The sequence below is a fragment of the Nesoenas mayeri genome (assembly GCF_963082525.1).
Source record: "Nesoenas mayeri genome assembly, chromosome: 3".
NCBI classification, from domain to species: Eukaryota; Metazoa; Chordata; class Aves; order Columbiformes; family Columbidae; genus Nesoenas; species Nesoenas mayeri.
The window spans coordinates 69,828,840-69,850,889 of NC_137544.1; the positions used below are offsets into that span (position 1 = coordinate 69,828,840).

A 22,050-nucleotide genomic window follows, 5' to 3' on the forward strand; every position below is an offset into this window, starting at 1 on the left:
TACAGAAGCCTTGGAAGGGCTTGTAAACTTGCCCTAAATAAAGATTAACTAGGGAAAGAAAGCAAAACACACATTTTTATGAGCTAGAAAGCCATTCAGCATCTACTAATTTAAGAGAAAATACATCTTGTATGACTTCATGTTTACCTAACTTATTAATGACCAACACATTACTTTTTTCAAGCAGATAACACATTCTCCAAGATATTGGTTGCATAGCATAGAATTGTAAACCTCAAAAAAGAAAGTCTTATTGAGAATTTTCTTCTCTGAGTTCGGAATTGCTATCACCAGTTTGTTGTTAGACACTCTGAAAGACAGAATTCCTTTTAGCTGTGAAAAAATGCTACACAGTCAGCAGCTGCTCAGAAAGTGAGAAAAGTCTATATTCACCAGACCATCTGTTTACCAGAGAAGAAAGATATTAACTGACCCTGCAGTCAGGGAGAAAGCGCAGTGGGGAAAAAAATGGGAGGGAAGGAGGGAGGGAAGGAGGGAGGGAGGGAAGGAGGGAGGGAAGGAGGGAGGGAAGGAGGGAGGGAAGGAGGGAGGGAAGGAGGGAGGGAAGGAGGGAGGGAAGGAGGGAGGGAAGGAGGGAGGGAAGGAGGGAGGGAAGGAGGGAGGGAAGGAGGGAGGGAAGGAGGGAGGGAAGGAGGGAGGGAAGGAAAAAAGTCTGATGCTGTAGTGGAAAAAAACTTGATTTTAATAAGCAAGTTTTGTCATTAACAAAACAAGGAAAGTACCAACAGCTTTTCTGTGTCTCTAGCAGAGGCAGAGTGCAATAGAAGAAAAATTTTCACACCTAAACTTCACAGCATATAGCTTCTTTGCATTCTTACGTATATGGAGAATACTTACCCAGGAAAGCTACCAGCGAAGAAAATTGTTCTTGCTTAATAACTTGCTTTAGGTCTCTCAAACTATTCCTGGCTCTAGCAATTTTGATTTTAAGCAACGTTGCTTTATCCTCATCATATGGACCTGAACTAGAGATCTCTTTCCATCTTGCACATTTACATTAATTTCCTTTCACTTTCACTATATGCTTAGTAAAATACACTAGAATTGGAGCTGACGTCATCTCCCCTCCCTCTCAAACATTGTCTCTTCCTTGGTTCATTCAATCTTTGCAGCAAAAATCAACGGGTGGCAGAGCACCACAATCACTATGAACACTTTCAGAGCATTTGAACAGACACAATGGCACACGACAGACTCCTAAGCAGCAGAACCAAAAGCAATACTATCACTGCCTGATGAAGTCTTTAGCATCACTCCAGCAAAAGCATTCTCTGAGTTTCTAACAAGCTGGACAGAAACTTAGTTCTCATGGGACGGGAATAGGAATTTCAAAGAATAAGTGGCAACCGGTTAATGTGGAAATGTAGCAATTAGTCAGACTCCAAACACTCGACCATGTAATCATAACCCAATATGTCACCATTTTCTTCTTATCAAATATCTATATCATATTTAGCTAAAACAAAGAAAAAGCATGTTCATTTTCATCTCAGCCCATTTAGGCTTTCTTCTATCAAAACTGAAAGTTCTTCAGACCAGAGAAATATAATTATATAATGAAAGAATAGGGAAAGTTTCTGCCGAATAGAAGACAAATCACCTTTGGTCTGCAGAAGACAGAATTGTGCAAGCAGAGAAAATGAAAGCTGTTAACCTCATGTATGATGAATCTTTCTGGAAAGGGCCCCGGAGTATGGGCTCTACATAAAGATAAATGAGAACAATGCTAACAAATATACATATCCCTTAATAATGGTTGTTGGTATTTCCCAGCAGGTGCTGGTAGGGAAGACACAGAGGACAAAACAAGGGAAAAATACCTTCTAGTTAAAAGAGATAATTAAGTTCTCCCTTAACATCTGTCTCCAGAAAACTAAAGAACAATGCATTTATCCAGTATAATCAGTGTAATTTGTCAATATAATCAGAACAGATATAATGCTTCTCACTAAAAACAAGCCACCATTTTGTAATAAATGGTAAAATCCAAAGCAAGTTCATAATACTTTTGCACAGTGGAAGCCTAAAGTTTCTGTTGCTCCAGAAACAAAAAAACATGTATGAATTCAGTTTTAGTCTGCTCCTGTCACAAAACCAGAAAAATCCAAATGTAACACTACCATTATAGCATCATCAAGCGACTACGTCTCCTTCCAATACCCATTGAAGTGACAGTGCTAATGAAGAAAAGGATATCACCACTGTATCTTAGTTACTTTAGGCAGGCAAGGAATTAATCCTGCATTTCTTTCCAAAGCACTGCAACTGCAGATTTTAATAGGCTTTTTATTTCTTCCGAAGATCAATAAAGATTTTTTTCTGACACAGCATATATGGCAGGTAGCTTCTCAGCAAGGTTGCAGGAGACAGATATACATCCCCTAACAGCATTTCAAAACAAAACAGAGGCATCTATTTTATTCCAAAGCAATACAAAACTGGAAAATAAAGACAAGTCAGGCAGCACAAATGATAGGGCTCCCTGAATTGATGACATCGTGTAACAACACAGGACTTTAAAACATCCATGTTCTGAACTTTTTTCAACCTTCTAAACAAGTTTCCTCAGCCTGTTTTCTCCTCTATACACTTTCAGTTTAATAGTCTGCAATTTCCAATTTGCTTTCTTGAGGCTCATTTAAAATGTTGAGCTGTGTTTGCTCTAGAGAGTAAGAAAGGAATTTTCTTTCAAACAAGGTCCTAACCTTTGACATCCCCCAGTCATCCACATTGCTAGTAGCCTAACTAAGGATTCTCTTACAGACAAAGATTTACTGGTTTCTGGACTCTTCAAAATAAGGCAACAGTTAAACATTAAGAGCATGTTTTCCACCAGGGAAGCATCCTGTATTTCAGCTAAAATTGGGCTATAACATAGCATACAAGGTCAAGACTGAATATAGCTCTGCTTGGATCCTGAGGTCCTCATGGTTGGAATAAAAAAACAAAACAAACAAAAATAAATTAAACACTATGGCCTCATTGCCAGTCTGTTTCCAATACTCAGCTGCTAAAATTTCAGGCTTAAAACTCCTCTAAATTTGCACTCCACACCACTCAGCAAACAGAAAGAACCTCCTTGAATCTTACTAATAAGACTCCAAGCAGGCAGCATGTAGACTCTCCAGGAAGAATTTCAAGGCTTTCCCTAGGTGCAATAAAACTTGTAGGGTGACTAAGATATCTATTTGGAAAGGAAAGCGATACTTAGTTTGAGATTCTCTCATGAGTAACTGCATGTTTCTCTAATCTTCTGATGAAACTCTCCAATGTCACAAGTGAATGAGCTCCAACTAAAACAGAAGCAGCCATGTTCAAAATAGTCTAAGTAGTTTCTGAGCATGATTCCACTGACCTCCAGTGGGCCGTATTCTCTTCATTCTCCTAAGCACTCCTAATTTTCACACTCAAGACTTCATACTCGGCCCAGCTGCACAGCAGAGAATGAAAAACTATTTTCAGAGGTGTGTGATAGCTAGTGGATGGGCACAGTGGTTGAGAAGAGAAATGCTGCCTGTTGTATACTTTAGAAAACAGTAAATTGCCTATTTCCGGTCAGATCTTCCTTGCTAAGAGGAAAAATTACGGCAGAGAATGTATTTGAATGTGTTCAGTGGTAGGAAGCAAAGAAGTTTGACTTTTATTTATGTCTTAAACAGGTCTACGTTGCAGGTCTACAAATTTACATATATATGCATGTAATTAACTGATACCTATTAATATATTTCTCTTGTTAGACAGATGTGATTTAGGGGGGTTTCTACACTTTCATTTAGAAAGAGATAACAGATGGTAAATACTTAATTTAAAATGATGTCTTTATCACAACAACCTCAGCTACCAAGTAACAGCTGTCAAAGTTAGGAATCTGATTGTGTAACAAAACTAGAAGGTACTGTTTGACAATACTGCAGTCTCCTGGAAACATTCACTATTTCAGTCAGAATCACTGTAGTGACCTGTGGAAATCTGCTAGGATGTACGTTTATGTTATCTTCTAAAAAAAAATTATCTCCACTCCATCACTCTATCAGTGGAATTTTAAGGACACAATTTCAGCAAAGTCATATCATCAATTCAAAAATTTTGGGGACAGAAAATGTTATTTTTGGCTTTCTTTATGTTTCCCATTGGCCTGCAACCTTACTAACAGTACAAGGATCTAAGAAGTCTACTGTAATTATGCCCCGGAGAATTATAATTAATATTTTAGATCTAAGTTTTCTCCTGGACTGCGGACAAGTGACAAAGCAGCTAAAAATGTGAGCATTTCCAATTTCCTTATACTGTCCATCTATCAAATTCTGGAGCTGGCCTGCTGGTTTATCAGTCAGTCCCACTCAGATGCTGAAGCATCTCAAAGGCAAGAAGAACATGAAGCTTATTTTCTTGTGATGGGCCCTCCCTAGAGAAATATAGCAAAACAAAATTAGGAAAAAAGACAGATGGGAGATAAAATTAACTTAGAAGGAAGTTTTCTGAAAGCTGAAGAACTGTGTTTAAATGTGTCAGTTACTACATCATACAGCAGAAGAACAACACAGGAAAAATAAGGTCAACATGGGAAAGATGAAACCAAAACAAAGCTTGCTTATAACTTGACTTTTCATTCTTATGATATATTTGAAATTAACAAGAACATTATAGACAATAATGACTCATCATAAGGCATCCTATAACAAATATTCTCTTTGGATAGAACAATGAACCTGTGTATGCACAAGTCCTTAAAACAGGTCTTGGTCAGGCAAGTTCAAAACTGATTAATATCGGTTTTCTCCTAAATCTCTCTCATTTCATTCCTTGTGTTTGCAACAATGTTCTCCCTGGAATCAAAACATCTAGGTGGAGATAGGAAAAAAAAAAAAAAAAAAGAGAGAGAGGTGGATTGAGAGGTCGAAGAAAATAGAAAGTGATTTTACAACCTGCATCCTCTATAGTTTAGCTCACCCTCCCCTCTAAACACCTCTGCTATCACACAAGGTAAGCACTAACCCCAAGAAATAGTCATTTTCCAATTAATTATGATTTTAAAAGAAAAAAATCCTGCTATTTGTATTATAGCTGCAGCTAAAAATATATTCAAACTATGACTGTACAGTGCTGTGTACTGCACATCGATATTTTTAAAGACAGTTTACAATCCAAAATCACACTTCTTCTCCACTAGTAATATGAAGTGCACTTCACCTACAAGTTAACTTTAACCTACTGCAAAGAATACCAATGACAGAGAGGCTGACAGAAACTAAAAACAATAAACACTTTAGAGACGACCATAAGCCCACACTCACAGCCCTCAATGAAAATGGCTAATCAGAGGGAAGAAGAAAAGAATGAAGGAGTCAAGTCGAGCCTGGGAAAGGGGAGAGGTAAGTTGTGGTTTTAAGGTTTGTCTTTTTGTTTCGCACTATGGAATCAGTAAGTAAATAATTATTTTAAATGGCAATAAATAGTTTATTTTCCCCAAGCTAAATCCATTTGGCCCATAACAGTAGTTTGTAAGGGATCTGCATATGTCCCCATCTTGACCCGTGAGCTTTGTCACTCCTGTTCTTCTTATTTTTTTGCCTCCATCCCACTGAGGTGGAGGACATGAGTGGGCAGATGGGAGAGATTTTTGGCTGGTAGCCAAGAGTAACCCACCACATGCTCTAAACAAGAAAGTCTACAGCACTAGCAAGTGTGAAGAAGGAAGAGGAAAGTAGCTTAATGCATATCTATAAAACTTCCCAATCTGAGCACATTTGATCAGTTTTCAGATACGACTAGACAAGAGACACACACCACTTGCAGACCATCTGCTTGGCCATCACTGTTATGCTGTTTTTACCAGGGTCATCAAATTCCCTGCTATTCTGTTATCAGTGCCATCTGTATAGAACAACATAGTAATAATAATAAACAACAACAAATTGCATAACAAGAATTTATGATGCAGCTCATCATCTGAAATTTGTTCTTGCACTTTCAGTAAATAGTGACTAGATCACTGACATCAACCCCTGCTAGAAAATGAACATTTTAATGGATGGGCATCATTTGTGCTGGGTGGTTCTACGACTTTTGAGAGCAGAGTTTGTGACTTCAGACTTTTGGGTGAAAGAATGAGCAAAAATAGAGAGAGCATTCCTTATTTTTCAACTGCAAAGTTGTTTGTGATTTAGACCAACTAAAACATCAAATATATCAAATAGGTTTGAGAGTAAAGACAAACAGAATGTTTTTGGGTGTCAGGAGTTCAAAAAGGAAGTATTAAGATACTTTACAGCAGCTAAGTACCAGATATAATCACAGGGAAAATGTTTCACTGGCTTCAATCACCAGCTATTCAAGCTTTATCACAAAATTGCATTATGGAATATGAAACCACACAAAAATTTGCACAGAAATAACACAAACTATGGATGTAGGAAAGATTAGTTATTTCCATTGAAACAACTTTAAAAGTTTGCTATGGAGATGTGTAGGAAGATGCGGGAAGAAAAAAATAACTTCCAATACAGGCAGCTATATTGCAATTTTCTAAATTATACAGAAGAGTAAATTATTCACATCTTACAGCAACTAATATTTCTAGAAACGTAGATTACTACCTTTTCCAAGAAAACATCTTATTTAATGAAAACATTTAATAATATTCTAGCTTATATCACAAATGTAATTCTAGGATGTAATTACACAGATATTTCAGATATTTTTCTGTTTTGTGGTTATCACGGGTGGAGGAAATTTATTGGCTCCTTGGTGGTCTCTGATATAGAGACATATCTCAACAAATACTATGCAAATATTGTTTCTAGGATAGTGGTGGTTTATTCACAGAATCACAGAATGTTATGGATTGGAAGGGACCTCAAAAGATCATCTAGTCCAATCCCCCTGCCAGAGCAGGAACACTTAGATGAGGTTACACAGGAATGTGTCCAGATGGGTTTTGAACATCTCCAGAGAAGGAGACTCCACAACCTCCCTGGGCAGCCTGTTCCAGTGCTTTGTTACCCTCACTGAGAAGAAGTTTCTTCCCAAATTTAAGTGGAACCTCTTGTGTTCCAGTTCGTACCCATTATCCCTTGTGCTATCATTGGTTGTCACCGAGAAGAGCCTGGCTCCACCCTCGTGACACTCACCTTTTATATATTTGTAAACATCCCTTAGTAATAATTCATCTAACATTCAAATCTTTTAGATTCTACAATGACTGCCTTCCTAAAGTAAATTTCTTTTACTTCTAATGAGATATACCATCAAATACGTTTATTTCTATTTGTAGAGTAAAACTATGCAATATCAACATACATATCTATACATGTGGACGTGCACCCTTGAACAACTGTTCTAACTACATTTAAGGTGTATGTGCTATCATGTTAAGAAAAAAAAAACCAGAATTGATGACCTCAGTGTTTTGAATAAAAAACTGGAAAAGGAAATAAAGATTTTTCTACTTCTTCTATTAAAATGTGAGTATTTACAAGACAGAGTAGTATTACTTTGAGGCTAAATAATTGAAACAAAAGCAATCAAGATGTGGTTTGGAAAATTCTGAAGTCTAACCAAGTACTTGCAATATAAAATATGTGCTAGAGACATGTAAGTCCATTTTGACCATTCCTGGAAGAGAGTATTTTCTGACCTGTTTTCGAATGCAAGCTCCTTCTTGGTTCCTCAGGCCCCTCGATCGGTTGGTCAGCAAGGAAAACTCGTGCCTGGTCCACAGCATTGAAAATTGTTTGTTCTTTGTCCTTCAGTTCACGCCTCAGTGCCTTTTGGGAAGGGAAAGAAGAATGTCATTTTTAACTTGATCTGGTGAACAACAGATACTGTACCATTTTCCCTATTTTCACCTCTCTGATCTGACCTATCTGCTAAGTAACAACCAACATATCATTCAGACTGCAAGATAAAATGTAAATTTTACAAAACAGAAATGGTGAGAAATTAAGTAAGGCTAGAAGGGTAACTTTTACAGAATCAGCTTGAGGAATTGAACACAAGATGATGATGGTAGGTTTTAAAATCACACGAATAGAAACTGAAACTTCTACATTCAACTTCTAAAACAACAACAAAAATTACAGCGTTTATTGCCATTAACAGATTGCTAACACATAGTCGGTTACTGTAGACTATTTTTGACTTTTCATAGCTGGAATGATAGAAAGTTGCACCTAGTGAAACTTCAGAAGATAATTTCATGATTGCTAAAAAGAATTGCAAAAGTGCCTTGCATTCCTTAGAAAATGTTACTTCTCATACATATTTTCTATTTATTAATATTTGTAAAACTCAGAAGACATGTAACCACAAGTTTTATGATAAGAATATATTCCAAATAAACATCCTTCAATCAGCTAAAAATATTTTATAGCTTATTGTTTAGACACCATCGAGCCTTATATAAAAAAAGAAAAATCAATTTTAAGATGTTTTCATGCTAATGGAAATGCATTTCAGGAATTTTTTTCCTCCAGCAAATATGAATTCAGTGTAACTACCCTTAAAAAAAAAAAAAAAAAAGTGTTTATAAGCAGTCAGCTGTAGTGTCCCACCTAGAAGGAAACTGCTTTGCATGTTTTGTTTGTATAACGTTCTCTCAGTAGAAACACAAAAGAAGATACTTTAAATGTTACTAAACTGCTATGCTTAATTTTTCCAAGATATTATTTAGCTCTAAGTACAAAATAAAGGCTGATTTTCCTGAAATGAGATGCTCAGGCCTCATTCCAGCTCAGGAAAAGCAGTTAGTGTTCACAACATTATATAACAAAATGAGTGCTTTCCACTACAGAAAATAATGAAAAACAGTTACAATGCAAGTCTCACAAATGCTACATTATCCTTCCCATCAGTAAGTTTTTGATCCTACAAAACCAAAAGCCACCTACCTCTTGACTTTAGCTTAGAAGGCAAGATGGTTTTTTTCCCCTCCTTTACCCCCATTTTACACCTTTGTCCTCATCTTCCCAAATCCTTCCACTCTTTGTCACTCTACTTCTGCTCCAAATTAAATAAAACACCCTAAACCAATAAAAACTAATTACTGAAAATACGCTAACTATTTAGGAACTTGCATTATATGGTCCTGTTTTCAGTAACTATAAGCTGACTTTATACAAAAAACTCTTCAGAAGAGTGTTATCTCTACCTGCTTTTGTAGAGCAGTAATAACACTAAGAAGAATAATCCCTATTCTTTGTAGGATTCAATATATACTATGTTTAATAAGAAAAAAAAAAAAAAAGTAATTTAAAAACCAAGCCCTACTTTATAAATAAATACAGAACCTGTAACTCTTGTAAAAGCATCATTCCTGAAGAAGCTCTTTTAGTCAGCACAGTATGTCTTAATATTTAAATTTCACATAACATTGGAATAAAACTATTTAAAATCATCCATATTTTACAAATCAAAAAACCACTCTCTATGCAGAAATTGGTTTCAGGAAAGAAGGAAGACAGTAAGACATTATCACAAATGTGCAATTAAAGTTCAAAAATTACCCATTTAAAAAGCTTTTGGTTAGTCGAGTCTGTGTGAATGCATCATTAGAATACAATAATAATTTTTAATTTCAAATATTTTGTCAGAAACAGAGGGGTGATTACTTTCCTGTAAAGCAGGAAATCTTTGTAGAATTACTTTTTCCCTCTTCATGCAATTTCCCAAATATTTTTGAAGCATACAAGAAAAAGGAGGTTATGACAGATTTTGACCTTAAAAAGAGATTTCATCAGTTCAAAATAACCTAGAGATGGATCTCTTTTGCTGTATCTCTTCTGTTTACTTTCACATAGTATGTTCATCAATTTCTCCTGCTCACCCTCAATAAAACTTCAATCAAATTTAACCTAAGAAACCTTGGATTTAATTCTCTGTTCCCCTCTACCTTCCCTGCCACTGAAGCTGTTCAAATTGAGGTTGACAAAACAAAGATTTTAACATTTTGGCCCATATAGCTCATCAACACTAAGTCATTTGCAGCATTCCTCATTAATAGATTTTACAAAGAAATCTTTTAGCATTAAAGAAACCTTGCACGTGAAGTAATAATCTTGAAATAATTTAGTAGTAATGAAGAGTATCTTGAGCACACCACAGACTTCTTACATTATGATTTATACATTTTTTCTTATGCCAATTTTTGCAACAGCCACTCAGACTTGCATAACTTTATTCCTTGTTTCTTAGCAATACTTGATACATTTCCCTGTCTCTCTCTCTGCCAGTAAACAAGAACAGCAATCAGAGTACACGATGCAAGAATAACCAAATAGATCAATAATACCCTCTTGTCCTTCCAGGCAAACCTCTCTGCACCAGAACAAAAAAGAAACTTAGAAATGTAATCTCGACTTCAAATATCATCTGTCTTGAGTGGGCTGAAGAAAGATTTCATTGCTAAAATCACATCTACAAGAACACTACAGAGTAAAAAGAAGTCATAAAACGCCCAGCAAGGAGCATGAATGCTGCAATACTGAATTTGATTATTGTATTAAAAATTTGTATATAATAAGTGCAATCATGTATTTTTGTGTTTTGTTTAGTTTTGCAAAAGATACCTCTCCAGTGGCTACTCAGAATGGATACACCTCTCTCAGTAGGGAAGTATATTGCTGTGTCACTTCATTCTCTCTTGTTTGTCATAAAGAGCTAAAACAGTTAAAGCATTTGTACAGCTTTGAGCATAGCACAGGTTTTGGTAGTGGGCGATTTTTTTTTTCCTTGTAGCTAGCTATACTTTTCAGGGAGAAAGAAGAAAATTAACACTGAATTTTTGGTACAGATCAAACAAATATTAAGTGAAGGTATGGCAAAAGACTGGACTAGAAAGACATCTGAAAACTTGTTGAAACTGTGCTAGTAAGATAAACACATGGATGCAAGTATTTCTTGAGTCTTGCTGAGTATCCACAAAATGGAAATGTGAATGCTGAACACATAAAGTAGCACAATTACTTTTTTCCCCACATGATGCTCCTTCATATTTATAAAAGTACAATGATATTTTAAAGATATAAAGGGGCTGTATGCAACTTTGGCAGTAATTCATAACAACATATTTCATACTACAATATATTTCATACCACAACCTAAATTATACAGTCGCTGTATACTTTATGTAATGGGTTAAAATGAAGTTTCACCTCCCTCGGTAAGCTGACAGATGATAGACTACCAAATTCAACACCTACAATTCCAACAGTTTTATTGCATTTGCAAATTAGATCTTATTTTCTATATAAACCAGGACACGGATTTTTAAAGATTCCTAGAGAAAACAACACTAACTTTAGACATTTTTTATTTTTACAATCAAGGGGAAAAAACCTTGGAAACCTAAATCTGATGTGTTGATGTGGTGTCAACACAGTTTTCAGAGCTGACCTTAAATAATACTAGTCAAAGATAATTTAAAAAATCCTCCTTTGAGACCTGAAAGAATTCTCCCACTTGTAGACGGACAGACATTCACAAAACTACACTCTTGAAATGTTTTCTTCAGCATCACAGAAAGCAACAAGTATGAACAGCATCACAGTGTTCATTCTGCAGGTATGAGGGATATTCTTCGAGCTACTTGACTATGACAGAGTAACCCAGGACCCACTAACAGAACCCTTCTCTCAAGGAAGAGAAAAAAGAACTGTTTGCTCCCTGATTTACAACCATTAGCAAATTATTTACTCTGCATTTTGATTTGTTCCTCTTTCAGTAATTGTGAAACATATGTTTTTCTCATAACTTTGGAAATTATATACAATTTATTCTGTTATACCAAGATCATCTAACCCATATGAGCTCTGTTCTTTAGAGATGCTTATGATTTCTAATATAAAAACTAACTCTTCTTACAAGCTAACATTTTTTTAACTTTCTATCTGAAATTGACAAAGAATTTGCTTAAATCAAGGTCTTTCAAAATTTCCATTGGCAATGCTTTGTAGCTGAAGCATTTTCCCCTCTAGAAAAATTAGAAAGCTAGAAAAAGTTTCGCTACTCATGAATTTTTACACTGTTCAGTGTATCCTGTAAGCACCTATTTCCTTCAATTGCATCTTAAAATTATTTTTCAAGCATAGTAAGTGGGCTTCCAAAATGACACACTTATATTTTACAGCCTCTCTTCTTCTCTTTTGAATTGTACAGGCTTGTGTAGAATAATTCAAGCAGCAGATCGGCTTAATAGTTCCAACAGATGAAGGCAAAGCTAATTTCAAAGAAAACACATCGGATGTTTCTTAAAAACAGAACATATTTAAATCAGATCTCATTATGCACTCTTTCAGGGAAGTAAAGACACATTATTGTAACTCATATCAGTTTATCACAATCTAGCTTTATGTGCCAATCAGCAGCTCCTGTAGCATTTAATTACTTAGTCATCTTTATTCTGCACCCGGTGCTTGAAAAACTCCTGTTACTTTTATACACTAAAAGGAAATGGAAAAAAAAAAAATCATCTGTGTTATATAATAGCATAAGGAGAATAAGTATGTTGATTGAGAAAATTTGAAGAATAGAAAGAGGAATTGTTTATAAAGATCATGCCAAGATCAAGGTTGTGACTGAGTTTCTGCCAGCTGCCATCATCATTAAAGAATCAAGTGGAAAGAAAATAAGTGTAGCATGTTTAAAAGCTGCTCCTTCACCACAGACACTAATATAACACATATACATTAAATTTCAGAAGTGAGTATTTTTGTCTCTGGACACACCTCTATGGGAAAGGTTGTTTCATAATTTATCTACCTCAGCTGATATAGAATACATTAAAATAAAGAGTCATATTTAATTTGAGATGGTGCATCTGACCATGCATTTACCTTTTATTGCTTCATACTTAACCTATATGGCAAGAGAAATAATGAAGGAGAAAATTAGTGCCTAATAGTCAACCATGAACACGGAGATACAGAGACACACACGTAGCACATAAGACTTCAACGATGATACCCAATATTTCATGTTCTGACAATCAGCGACAAACAGTGACCAAGACCAGAATAAGGAAAGGAAGGCAAAGATTAGATGAGAAAACAAACAAACAAACAAAAAGAACCCCCACAGCACACATCATAAGCAGCTATTTGCTTCCATAATAAATATATATTGAGCATTTCAGATTCATGTTTGGTTTTTTTGTTTGTTGTTTTAAACAGTAGGATCTAAATAGAAGCTTAAGTTTTAGAGGTTTATTCCATGGCATGTGCAAAAGACTTCTCAAAAAGTATTAAAGACAAGCGAGTGTTGAAGGCTGCATTTTTCTAAATTGTGTCTCAGTTTACCATTTATCACTTGCTGCTGCTTTTGCTGTACTGGCAACAGAGGGTCCAAATACAGCGGCAACAAGTAGGATTCAACATGAGAGTAGACCTGGACTATGCATGTTGGTGATCTTTTACCAGAGGCTAATACAAGTTAGCTTACTTAAGACTTTCCCTTTGATTTATCAAAGAAGATACTTCAGGCCAGAAAGAGAGATATTTCTTCACTGAGACTATTTGTCCCTTGACAATTTCCCTTCCCACTCTGGTCTATGATGAGTGCATGTGCTCACTGAGAATATCACTCACCTTTGTGTAGGCATTAATAGATATTCATTACACGAAATAAGCATCTATAACTAATTATCAAAGTGCTTCACAGTAGTAGAGCCAAAGAGAGAGAGGATGAAAAGCATGCTTTACCTTCTACCGGTCAGTCTTACAGACATGAAATACAAAGCTGTTACTAACATTGTAAAAACTAATAAGCTGACAATCTCAAACTGCATCTATGTATTTATGTTGTGATATCTTAATTAAGAAATGGTAACTGACTTCTTTCTGAACTTGTAAATGTAGTTCAAAAATGGTGAGGCTATTTTATCCTAACTGCATTTTAAAATCAGAAAAAAAGATGTTTTGAAACCCGTTGGTAAAGTTTTCACTTACAATAACCTTGCAGAGATTTTGAGGGAGCTTTTCTTGAACTAAAGAGTACAAGGTTACACTTTTTCTTAAAAAATAATTTTTTTTTTTCACACAGTTAATGATTTGCTAAGAAAGAACCTCTCTAATCTTTTCTGAGGGAAAAACTGCTGCAAGTCCTACATTCCCTAGAGATGGTACAGGATCTAAATCCAACTAGGGATGAAAGGAGACACTGCTTAATTGAGCAAAGGTTACAAAAAATGAGGAATAATGATGTTCATTAATACATTTTCCAGCACCAAAAATCTTATGTAACTGGATTTTGTATTTCCCAGCCAAATGAAACGAGACTTTATTATTTGTGTTTCTAGGTCAACGATAACCAAGGCTTGGTTGCCCTGAGTAGTTTGAAGGGCTCAACAGAGCATAGTGCTAGGCACTGGAATGCTTGAAGGTTGTTTGTTTGTTCGTTTTGTAATATAATTTAGAAGTAAGCTGGGGGGGGAGGGAGGAAAGGGAGAAATACACCATGCATCCCTGAGCTGTTTCTTCAAAACAACTTCATTATCTTCAAAACAGTTTTTCTAAAAATATATTATTATTGTTCTTTACACAGAAGTAATCTGAAAAGACAGAGATCTGTGTATATTAACACAAATTCCCCACTGAATGAACTACTGAAATCCTCAGAAAGATAGCTATTCTGGATTTCTCCCAAAAGGTTAGTGGAGTCGCATTGTGATGGGTTTGCTACACACTTAGCATATATATACCCTGAACTTGCTTTGTTTGGTCGTGGTCTCTTCTTCAAGAAAGCCATTTTTTCAGTCTTCAACTCTTACTTTGCATTTTGCTTTCCTTTCTAGGCTTAAGCTTTCTCTCTTATTGATGATGATATTGACCAGGACTGTCAAAGGAATAGCATTCGGTTTTTCTTTTGGTTTTATGTGCTCTGAGTTTTTAATGAAAAAATAAAGAAATAAAAGTATCATATAAAGAAAAAAGAAAAAAAGAAACCACTTAACACCTGCTAGAATACAATACTTCTTTTGCTTATCCAGCCAGTTGCTAAACTAAGTGAGCATATTTTGGTCTAAAGCCATTGTAGTATGACAACCAAAAAACAGCATGAGAATCATTAAATTTGATGGTTTGAATAGAACTACACAAAAGAAGTAGATTAAAACAGACTTGGCTTTACATTGCTATGCACAGGGGAGAAAAAAAAAAAAAAAGGTAATGTTTTAGTGGTGCTTTTAGCAAAAAACATCTGTTTAACATACCTAATCAGGATTTAATATAAGAATTCACACAGATTGCGTCCTAGAGACAGCAAAAATGCCTGAGTCAGGGTGCAGAGTCTGACAAGAAAACTCTTGAAGCTTTCCACTCTTCAGGTGATGGAAAAACAGATTTACCTTTACACAACAATAGTAATCATCCTACTTGCAGTGGAACCAATTTTCAAATGCCAAACTGCTTGTAAATACACATTCAGTTTTACATCAAAGGATTACAACGTGCCTTTGGTGAAGGAAAATTAGTTCCATCAATTTTTACTTTGGAAACATGACAACCATCCTGTATCAACAACCTTGAAAGACTTTTTTTTTTCCATCCCTGCTCTAAGGTAAGCCATGAGTAGGTTTGCAGGGCAGAAATAAAAATGAATATGCAACTTCTGGCTTGTATTTTTCCTGGAGAAGATCACACAATTCACACTAAAGGGATTAACCAGCAAGTTGTGATGTTAACACATATGCTTCTGTTTGACAATTGCAGATGATCAAACCCTTCATTTTAGATCAGATCCAAATAACAGCATTTCAAAAGTGCAAAACCCTTGAGCACTAGGCCAAGGTTCAAAACAAACTGGGGAAGAAAACACCATCTACATATCTATGCAGTCCGAAGAAATGTTTTTGTGTGTTTTTTTGTAAGACACAAACATACAACTATAAAATAGTTCACTGTGCCCCAGTGAATTATAAAACAGTAATATGGCAAATTAAACCACTTAAGTCCTGCAGGTACCACTTTGGAAAAGAAATTTGAGGCCCAACAGGCTGCAAGTGCTCTGCATCACTGATGCAAGATCAGGTTATGTGGTACAGATGTGCTCCTTACTTCAGGAGGTGCACACCTAAGCACCAACCCAGAGATAAGGAAAACTGAACATCAGTTTGAAACTTCCTGTCTTATTCTTGACCTGATCACCGTTTCTGGAAATGCTACTAATGAGGTATATTCCCATAAGAACACAACAACTTAAAAATGAACCGTTTAACAAATACTGCATTTCCAGTCATTCCTTTCAGGCATTCAGGTATTGCTTTATCATGGACTGATATGAGCAGACTAGAAAGAGGATAGGTTGTGATGTAGCAATCACTTCACAATTATTTTGCAATTCATATATTTTTACAGTTAGCTGAAAGGACAGAACCAGATCTACAGCAAAATCAATTTATATCACCTCTCCCGCCTCAATCACTTGGGCAGGACATGGAGTCTACTTTAATAAGGGCTTCTCCTTTACAAGTGACTAGATGGCAAATGTGATTTAAAAATGTGACATGAGATACAAAGGCTTTAAAAAGCTCAACCTTCTAATAACTATTAGACTTTTAACATGAGTGCATGATCGAGAATCTCTAGACTACACTTAAAAAAACAAATAAACAACGAAACAAAACACCACCACCACCACAAACCTAAAGCCAAACAAATGCAAATACTTTATGCATGAAACCCCACTAGTCTCCTCAGTCCTCCATCCTCAAAGCAGCCTCTTTTCAGTAAAATTTGTTGGCTTCCTTTGCTACCACATTTTTTTTTTTTATTATGAAAATGCAACAACCATAACGCTTTAGATTTGTATGCCAAAAGAAATGAGAGACCTTCTGCCATTTTATGTAAAATATACGAAAATCATCATTGTATCGGTAAAAAGGATTTAATGTTGAATATTGCTAGCATATATGAACTGAAGGCATCTGCCTACATAGAAGAAAACCAAAAAGATTTTATGGTATCTGTGGAGCCAGCGTGAAAATGAATCATCAGTAATTTTTAAGACAATTCTCCATTCTCTAAGTATGTGGAATTAGAATAAACTCCACTGCAACTCTAGGAAAAAAACACATCAAGGATTTCCATGAAGAACCCAGCTTCAAATTCTTGAAGACATAGTCTCTAAGTATTCTGTAATAATGTACGTCTCTCATCAACAGAAGATGTGAAGAGAGGCAATCATCTCTACTTGCTCTATTTTGTTTTGCCTGTCCCCCCAGCCTCTGCTACTGGATCCTGTCAGAAACAAGACAACAGCTTATATGAAACTTCAGGACAATTCAGAGCTTTTATTCTAACATGCACAAGAACTGCTGTCCAGACAAAAGGGACTGACACTGAGAAATCAGCAAAGATGTAATTGCCTTTTGAATTGTCTGCCAAAAAAAACCCCAAACAACCCCATAGGAAAACATCATTGTACAATGCCAAATAAAGCATGAAACAGTTTCAAATGCATTTAAAGATATTATGCTCTAAAAAAAAATCAACCTTCAAGATGAGACCATGTATCATAAAAATGAGGATCCTTCCACTTCAGATGAAACAGTTTTGTAGAGCTATCTACAGAAGTTACATTTCTTCTACAGTCTTCAAAGTTTTACATCCTTTGAAGAAGCAAAGAAAACTTGTGCCCTCAATGCTAACTTCAATTAGCATCAAACTGTGAATTTGTGTAGTGCAAAGCATATAACAGTAGAGTTTTGGACAAGTTTTACTATTTGGTTACATAAACCCCAACAAATAAGGTTATGGTGGAAACACTGTCAGTGTCAAATTCACGTCTACTCTTTATGGGTAGCAGCCAATATAACTTCTGCTTTTTATATCAGAGAATACTAACAGGAAGGAATAAAAAACAAAATAAACGACATCATTTTTATTATGCATCCTAAACACACTATGCTCCCAGCCTGACACAAGACACACAAAACATCTGCTGCATATTAAATGGCTTATTACTTCATTTAGCAAAGCATTCAAATATTCTATTAGCACTAGTAACCACATGTATCTGCAATTTCTTGCACTATTTCCCTACACCATGTAATAGTAAGCATCTACCTCTTCAGTATCAGAGAGAAATTCCTTTTTCTTTGCTTGCCAAAGTCAGGCTTGTGTTTGTTTAGCTGAGTTTACTGAGCACTGATGAACTGTCAGCATTAACAGGCCATGAGATTCTTGCTTCAAACTGCAATGATAACACCATCAGCAAGCTGGGTGCTGCACTGTTGTTGTTAAGAGTAGTTTAATTCAGGTCACCTTCTGCTCATTTTGGGGGATCAAAATTTCCTCTGCATTTCTTCAAATCAACATCAATGGGACAAGTCTAACATGTTTGACCTCATAAACTACTTTACTAATAAGTGGTACCTACCATATTACTGCAGGGGTGTTGAGAAACATTTTTAGTAATGGCAGTTCAAACTCCAGACACTCAAGAGCAACTTTATGCTGTGCAACACTATGAATATTCATGCAAAATATGAAGACAGGACACACTTTGTGAGCATGCCCATAGGAGAAAGGTTTCCTGTAACATCAGCTTCCTTTAGTGCAAACGTATGTACATCAGGGTCCTCGCTAGTGAATTGCTATCATAAAAATATGGGTTGTACTACAAGACATCACCTATGAATTATAAATAATCAGAAAAGTGAGATCACTGCAAAAAGTTTCATAGGAGCATCTCCTGTCTGACAGTTGCGTAAGGGAAGAGATATTCTCCTCTGAAGGAGGAAGCAGAGGCAGCAGAGCCCAGCTGAACGCTAAAGCAGCAAAATGCCAGAGACCCGCTGCAATTTAAGACTGTCACTAGCATTCCTGTTCTGGGGCTTGAGTTCAGCTGTGTATGTATGCATGTATGCATACATGACAGAGCACTGCTACTGGAAATCCTTTCAGAAGCAGAAATCCTGTCAGAGATAATCACTCCTCTTTCTTAGAAACAGTCACTTTGGTTTCTCTTCAGAAACAAATGGTCTAGGCAGACAACTGAGTAATTACCAGTCAGTCAACAATCTGTCCTCTACTGATGGATTCTCCCTACACAGCACAATACCAGAGAGTTGGGGACAGGCAGCGGAAGAGCAGCTACAACAACTCAGAACAAAGGTTCTGTGTCACCAGGACCAGCTGCAAAAGTCATGTAAATCAAATGATGCTCAAAGTAGGGAAAAAAAGTCTTGAAATTATCATCCAGAATTCAACCTAGAAAGTTTTCCCCTGTCGAACTACAATTCTTTATTATGCTTGCACCATGATCTATCTCATGGTTTGTGTTACATGGTTCCTTCTCCCTAATTCCCTAGCCATTTCTCTCTTGGTTTACATCACCAAGACCTACCTCTTCCTCCCTCATCCCTTTTTGCACTCCAGTTTTCTGCTATAGCTTCCTGTTTTCAAAACTATTTAAACTGAAAGAGCTTTTGTAAATCTTATACCACATTGTTGGTTACAGTGATATGACAGATCACATTTGATATCTAGTTTTGGTTGCTTCTCCAAAATTGTGTGTCTCTGAATCACTTGAGAGTATTTCCAGCATCTAGCCAGTAGGGAAAAGTTACTGTAAAACCCCACTGCCAAAAAAACCCAAAGCAAAACAAAGAACAAACAAGTGAAAAAGCAGTGTTTGAGACGGGAAACATTCTAATCCAGATGATTCTCAAGGCATATTTGGGAGAGACATGAGGAAGGAGTACCTTAAGGGTAATAAGACTGTTTCCCTCTGATTATTCACCTCCTTCAACTGGTTCTACTTGCAGAAGTCACAGGAATAGAAAAAAATAGAATCTGACACCTGTGCTCTGTCCATAGAAGGCAATGGCATTAAAAAATAGGGGGGGAAAAAAAGGTCTCAGCTGTAATATGTCATATATTCTGTGTCACAGCAGCAATGCAGCAGGTACCACAACATATTAGTACTGGGTTTGGTTGGTTTTTTTTTGGTGGGTTGGAGGGGTGTATGTGTGTGTTAAGTAGCAAAGGACTTGCCCTCATAATGAATCATACTGAAAAGAAACAACAAACACACCTTCAGCTGGGAGTTTTAGTCCCTTCTCAGAGAACATGAGCGCTGGAACAGGCTGCCCAGGGAGGTTGTGGAGTCTCCTTCTCTGGAGACATTCAAAACTCACCTGGACATGTTCCTGTGTGACCTCACCTAGGTGTTCCTGCTCTAGCAAAGGGATTGGACTAGATGATCTTTTGAGGTACCTTCCAAACCCAAACATACTGTGATACTATGATAACATCGAGACTTGTCACAATATGCCATAGTCTGAATTGCTTCATTAGTTCCATTTCTGTCTCCGCAAACTGAACTTGTCCAACACAAGGGCCTCACTAGGTCTTTGCATTTTTAAATAGGTGATCTAACAATGTCCCATAAAACCAACAGAAAGCCCAGCTGACCATTTGAACCAGACTAAGCAGTTAAGCAAAAAAAATACATCTGTTTTTAGTCAACCCTACTCACAAGAAACTAGGATTAAAGCATTGGTAGGCATTCAGTACACTAATATCAAGAAAAGCATTGGGTAAATCTGCTCGAAAATTGACATTGTTTTGCAAATTGTGTTAAATCATCCAGTTACAGGGTCATGTCCTCCTACTATACAATTGAGTTTGTTATTTGATTTTAACCTAAAGTGATTTTTTTCAGTAGAAAAAAATCAGAATTAAAATAATCCAGGGAAAGTTCTTCAAAATATCCATGAACACTAAAGAGGAATCTTTGCCTTATTTTTCCCCATCATAATTTCTTGTAATAACTGTTCATATAAACCATATTCCTTGATTTAAAAAAATCTATAAAAATGATTGTTAATTTGGAAATAAAAAAAGGCCCTACCTTATTGCAAATGTTGTCATAACCATTTCCTTGAAGGACTATAAGTGGCCTTCTATTTATGAGAAAGAAGTCATTTAATATTATTGACACTAATTTGGGGTCAATCAGTGAATGAGACTAGTACTTAAAAGCATGCTTCCATGAAGCAAGACGTATTAATTCTAACTCAGTTCCACAAATACTTTCCCACTGAAGGTCGACACATAAGACAGATCCCAAGACTTATTACTTATGTTCACTTCATTTCCTTTCTCTGCTTTGCTTCTTTTGTTTCTCCAGTAGGAAAATCTCCACATCCTGCCCCCTCCCACCCCAAAGCTCTTCAGGCAAAGAAGTGGAATATTTTTATGTATAGTAAAACCGATGTATATTAAACAGGATTCCTTTTTCTTCAGAAACTAAGAATTTGAAACCCTAAACAATTTCTCATCAGAAAGCAAGCAAACGAATAAAATTAAATTGTTATTTTTAGTCCTCAATACTTAGAAAAAAGCTGTATTCCATGGCAAATTTACCTAGTAAAGGTATGGAGAGAAATAGAAGCAATAAGTAAAATGTTGAAGGTATAATATAAACAGCAACACCAACAACCAACACAGTGAATGTCTTAAAACCGAAACCTAGAATTGTTTTTAGTGACTAGGTGCTATAAGTAACAAAGAATATTCTGATATGCCGACAACAATATTTCCTAGAAATATGAATATCAACTTAAAGTCACTAAAAAAGAGGTGAAAACATGCAAATACAGTGCAGCAAGACACCTATACACTGGTTCTTTACCCTATAAACCTTTAATGAAAAGTGTACACCATAAATTCAGATTTTAAAAACAGTACATGAACTTCACTTATTCGTTAGTTCATTTATATTGTATTTAGTAATGGGGTGCTCTAGCTTCAGTGCTTCTAACTCAGGAAAGAATTCACTGATTTCTTAGTAATCTCTTGACATTCATCTACAAGTACAACAAAAAAGCAGTAAGAACATTTATTTGCTAGCTTCTTAGACCACACACATCATCTTAGGACCCAAAGGTTTTCCAGGATGGCATTAAGCAATGTGATTCACATCTGCCCTGTGTTTGTTCTTTCATTTTCTCTCCAGTAAGAAAAGTACCTTTGTTTTTACATACCACGGGGGTTGGTTTGTTTGTTTTACATACTGTGCTGTGTTTACTAC

General features: G+C 36.1%; 1 protein-coding gene across 1 annotated transcript in view; it reads right to left on the minus strand.

Annotated features, from left to right (window-relative positions):
- UTRN (utrophin) overlaps positions 1–22,050 on the minus strand; it is a gene marked incomplete at its 3' end in the record, with an annotated part of 368,119 nt that overhangs the window by 80,600 nt on the left and 265,469 nt on the right. Inside the window, exon 55 of the mRNA XM_080341440.1 lies at positions 7,658–7,787. Coding sequence (XP_080197566.1) covers positions 7,658–7,787 — 130 coding nt within the window. The remainder of the gene's footprint in view (positions 1–7,657; positions 7,788–22,050) is intronic.